Raw genomic sequence first — 5534 nt, 5'->3', positions numbered from 1 at the left:
TTTCAGCTCCCTCCAAAGATTTTCTATTGGGTTCAGGTCTGGAGACTGGCTAGGCCACTCCAGGACCTTGAGATGCTTCTTATGGAGCCACTCCTTAGTTGCCCTGGCTGTGTGTTTCGGGTCGTTGTCATGCTGGAAGACCCAGCCACAACCCATCTTCAATGCTCTTACTGAGGGAAGGAGGTTGTTGGCAAAGATCTCGCGATACATGGCCCCATCCATCCTCCCCTCAATACGGTGCAGTCGTCCTGTCCCCTTTGCAGAAAAGCATCCCCAAAGAATGATGTTTCCACCTCCATGCTTCATGGTTGGGATGGGGTTCTTGGGGTTGTACTCATCCTTCTTCTTCCTCCAAACACGGCGAGTGGAGTTTAGACCAAAAAGCTCTATTTTTGTCTCATCAGACCACATGACCTTCTCCCATTCCTCCTCTGGATCATCCAGATGGTCATTGGCAAACTTCAGATGGGCCTGGACATGTGCTGGCTTGAGCAGGGGGACCTTGCGTGCGCTGCAGGATTTTAATCAATGACGGTGTAGTGTGTTACTTATGGTTTTCTTTGAGACTGTGGTCCCAGCTCTCTTCAGGTCATTGACCAGGTCCTGCCGTGTAGTTCTGGGCTGATCCCTCACCTTCCTCATGATCATTGATGCCCCATGAAGTGAGATCTTGCATGGAGCCCCAGACCGAGGGTGATTGACCGTCATCTTGAACTTCTTCCATTTTCTAATAATTGCACCAACAGTTGTTGCCTTCTCACCAAGCTGCTTGCCTATTGTCCTGTAGCCCATCCCAGCCTTGTGCAGGTCTACAATTTTATCCCTGATGTCCTTACACAGCTCTCTGGTCTTGGCCATTGTGGAGAGGTTGGAGTCTGTTTGATTGAGTGTGTGGACAAGTGTCTTTTATACAGGTAACGAGTTCAAACAGGTGCAGTTAATACAGGTAATGAGTGGAGAACAGGAGGGCTTCTTAAAGAAAAACTAACAGGTCTGTGAGAGCCGGAATTCTTACTGGTTGGTAGGTGATCAAATACTTATGTCATGCAATAAAATGCAAATTAATTACTTAAAAATCATACAATGTGATTTTCTGGATTTTTGTTTTAGATTCCGTCTCTCACAGTTGAAGTGTACCTATGATAAAAATTACAGACCTCTACATGCTTTGTAAGTAGGAAAACCTGCAAAATCGGCAGTGTATCAAATACTTGTTCTCCCCACTGTAGGTTGTATTTACAATGTTGTATGTTCTTCACTGCTTGCCCTTTTCTTGTGGCAACAGGTCACAAATCTTGCTGCTGTGATGGCACACTCTCTATCTCGCTCTCTCTGAGGACCAACATAAACATGTGTCTGCTTTCCACCTCAGAGATCAAAGCAGGAGCAGTGACAGGGAGTTATTGACAAACAGAAAGAGGAGCTAAAGGGTTGACACTACCACATGGGATGAGGTTCCCAAAGTCGTGTTGTGGTATTTGCATTACGCCTCTACACACATTGTTTTGCCTAGGAAATAAGCACACATTTTTTCTGGCTTGCACTATGATGGCTGTCAGGTAGGCAGCAAACAAAACAATGAACCACATGGTCTTTACAATGGTGTCAGTTGGTTGCTATGCAAATAAAGACCTTTCAGGTACTTTTGAAAACACAGCAAAAGGGTCCAAGTCATTAACTCTCCTCACAAACATTTTGCACTGACAGAGTGGACACTCCCAAATGGCATCCTATTCCCTATGGGCCATGGGAATGGGATGCCATTTGGGTCACAGTCACAGGGTTTCCAATTTCCATACAATAGCAGGACTCAGTCATTAAGATATAGACCAAGGCATGCCCCTGCCTACTGCTGACTGGCCTGTTCCAAGAACCCATCAATCTATCCACTAGGCTAACGCTATAGACATCTTCCTTAGCCCTAGCAGGTCCAGCTGGGCTGCATGATAATACATCACAGGATGACGTAACTGATACTATTATTACCCAGTGGTAACCCTAGTGTACTACAGGAAATCTATCTGACGTCTTCACTGAGGTTGTGTCCTAAATGGAACCCTATTCCCTATGTAGTGCGTAACGTTTGTAGTTCACTATATAGGGAATAGGGTCAAACAGAATAGCATGCCATTTGGGACGGATCCTGTGTGTGATCTTTGAAGGGGAACCATAGCTAAATATAGCACACAAAAAGGACACGGGTGGCGACATCATGATGGATGACGGATAAAACTAAGCATCTTTAGGACCAACAAAACCAGCGTGGACAGCACTCTACATTGCCAAGCACTGAAGAAAATAATTGTATACCTTATGGAGCAGGGTAGATATGACCTATAAAGATCTTTAGGCAAAATCTCCAACCGCTGTAAATGGAAAGGCTCCAAAACGCATAGAAATAGATTGTGCTCTCTACAAACTACTATAAATAGGCCATATTTATTGATGATTAAAATAGCACTTTAGGTCATCAGGCTTTGAAGTAGGTACTTTACACTGTCCATTAAAGAGGTACTTTACTCCAAAATGAAATGTTTGTCAGATGCTGTCTATAGTCTAGAATCAAGGTTTCCCAAACTCGGTCCTAGGGCCCTGTCAGAGTGGTGTGTGTAAATGAGTGGAAGGAATCAAGCGCAGGAACCAGGATGACTTCAACCGTCTTTTTAGTAACGTTCAACACGTGAACAAAATAGTCGCCAACCCAACCGGGTGGCGCAAAACAATTACGCACAAAACACAGTGCGAAATACACAAGAAAAGCGCACGCAGTGCGAACTCTCGGGACAAGCCAACAACGAGAGAAATGTAACCTACAGAGGCAGTCTGACAATAAACAATCACGCATAACACCTGACCCAAACAAACGAAACTAAATAGGGAACATCATCAAACACAAACAAGGGACAGGTGTTACAAAGAGACAAAACCAAACGAACAAGAAACATAGAACGGTGGCAGCTAGTACTCCGGAGACGACGACCGCCGAAGCCTGCCCGAACAAGGAAGAGGAGCAGCCTCGGCCGAAACCGTGACAGGCCCCCACTGTGTGCACGTTTTGGGTTTTGCCCTAGCACCACATAGCTGATTCAAATAACCAACTCATCATCAAGCTTTGAATATTTGAATCAGCTGTGCAGTGCAACGGTAAAAAACTAAACGTGCACCCAGGGGGGGCCCCAGGACCGAGTTTGTCAAAGGCACCATGCATTATAAGGAATCTTCAGACCCCAATCCCACATGAATGGGAAAGGCATCACCTAATAAAATGCTACGGTGTAAGCAGGTGTGTTTAAGTCAATAATGGGCATATTTGTATTGTTTTTATGGATCACAGGACTCCCTGGAAAACAAATCAAATCAAATCAATTTTTATTGGTCTTAAACATAAACATATTTAGCAGATGTTATTGCGAAATGCTTGTAAGTGGCAGTTGTTCCTTAGTGGACTATCTATTCTGGCTAAATAGATCAAATGAAATTAATGACATGGGGTTATTTAATCCCATTCAGTCTGGTTTTACCTCAGATATGATAATAATAATAATAATAATAATAATATATAGAATATCATAACATCAGACATGTTATTCTGTCTCTGTGGTGCAGAAGAGTTCCATTACTGCACAGGGGATCCCAGTAGCCTATGTGATGCAGTGTTACTAATCTGACATCAGCTTGTAACACTGTGTAACACAGGTACATGCTGCTGATGTGGAACACTATACGAAAGTAGTGTAGTCTAATCGACCATACCTGGTTTTAGAAACAAAAACTGCATGGCCACACTAGACCAGTCAAGGTTTGCCATACACTCTTAGAAAAAAAAGGTTCTGGATAGAACCAAAAAGGGTTCTATGCTTTCTTCATATATGGAACCCCTTAAGGTTCTATATAGAACCGACATTGGTTCCATATAGAATCCTATATGGATCCCAGGGGTTCTATATGAAACCAATTTTGGTTAAGTGAAGAAGAACACCTGGGGTTCTGATCAAAGAACCCTACAAAAGGGTTCTATATAGAACCTTTACTGGTGCCATATATGAAGCAAGCAATATAACTCGTTTTTGGTTCGATCCAGAACCTGTTTTGTATAAGAGCGTAATACAGAGAGTAAATAAAAATGAGTCAGAGCTCTGAATATCTGAGATTCTGGTCCTTATAGAGGACCTCAGAGCATCTTCTTTACAGGCCAATGCACAGATAGAGGTCTACAAGTAGCAAACCTGGTGATATAACACATCCAAACACCTTGGAAACTGTGGCAGCGCAAATTAGCCTACAATTTTCACAAAAAAATTAGGCCTGTCAATACATTACATTTCTTGAACTGAAATGTCTGGGAACTGATGATAGCTCCCCACTGGGCACAATTCAATGTCTATTTCACGTTGGTTCAACGTAATTTCATTTAAATGACGTGGAAACAACGCTGATTCAACCAGTGTGTGCCCAGTGGCTCTGAATATCGTGCCAGCCTCAAATACAGGCAATGCAGCAGCAGCAGCAACCGAATTCTGTAGACCGACGACCGTCTGATCTCGCGCTGTATTCCGGTGATGTTTTCCAACCGAGAGCGCACAACCAGTAGCCTATTTAAGATAAAGTCCCATATTTCTAAGCACCCCTATATTCTAATTATTATCTATGAATGTCAAAGAAAATGTTTCCTTACCGGTCCTCTTCTCTTCAAAGCCACATTCTTCCACAACAGAAGATGTAGCTGGTGGAGGAATCCCATCTTCACAGGCTCGAGGTTTTTCCCAAATTACGGTCAAATTATGATATTAAATTACTGTATAGTGGGTTGGATTTTTGGTAATGGATTACAAGCCATTCCGATGTATTTAAATGTCAACTTAGATAATATGCTTGATACAGGTTTATATGCCCATTTCACAGCTCTCTCTCTCTCTCTCTCTCTCTCTCTCTCTCTCATCTCTCTCTCTCTCTCTGAACGAGACGACTGTTTTCTGCCACTGCCGTCTGGTTAGATAGCTAAATTGGAGTAGTTGTATTTCAGTGGCAAGCGTGGCTGATATTCTGTATGCTATCACCATCGGCGGAAAAATACAGAAGCATCCAATGGAAACGGTGCTCATGCAGTGCGTTAGAATGAACAGAGAACCATCGGTAGAGGGAGAAGTATCACCATCGTGCAGTATAGTGGGCGGAGACGGCGCTACAGACAGTACCTCTTCTCCCGATCTCTATTCTAGGGCTAGGCTACTGTTCCTCTTGCAGATTGTAACACAAAGTGACCTTGTATGTTTTGACAAATGACTGTTCTTACAGCCTAAAACCTATTCTGTATATGTTTGGGTCCAGAAATGTAACATATTGATCCTAGGGTAATGTATATAAACAGTCTAAAAACGATCCCAATAGTATAGACCACAGTTGTAGAATTATACATTTGCTCAAATTTCTGCCCTCAATTTTGCCTTTAAATGTTGTTCTTCCTTTCCAAATATATCTTTAAAAATGTTTACTCATGCACTCACATGTCACGCTATGAGTGTGTGTGTGTGTGT

The 5534-nt window shown here is 42.9% G+C and overlaps 1 protein-coding gene across 1 annotated transcript in view; it reads right to left on the bottom strand.

Moving 5' to 3' along the window:
- The window catches only part of LOC121581904 (ATP-binding cassette sub-family A member 2-like), a 119844-nt gene extending 114752 nt beyond the window's left edge, over positions 1–5092 (bottom strand). The window contains exon 1 of the mRNA XM_041897299.2: positions 4676–5092. Within this exon, the coding sequence (XP_041753233.2) occupies positions 4676–4741 (66 nt within the window). The 5' untranslated portion in view covers positions 4742–5092. The remainder of the gene's footprint in view (positions 1–4675) is intronic.
- Positions 5093–5534: the final 442 nt, after the last annotated feature.

Source organism: Coregonus clupeaformis, chromosome 18 (assembly GCF_020615455.1).
Source record: "Coregonus clupeaformis isolate EN_2021a chromosome 18, ASM2061545v1, whole genome shotgun sequence".
NCBI classification, from domain to species: domain Eukaryota; kingdom Metazoa; phylum Chordata; class Actinopteri; order Salmoniformes; family Salmonidae; genus Coregonus; species Coregonus clupeaformis.
The sequence above is the reverse complement of the archived record's forward strand: the minus strand, read 5'-3'. Positions and strand labels throughout refer to the sequence as shown.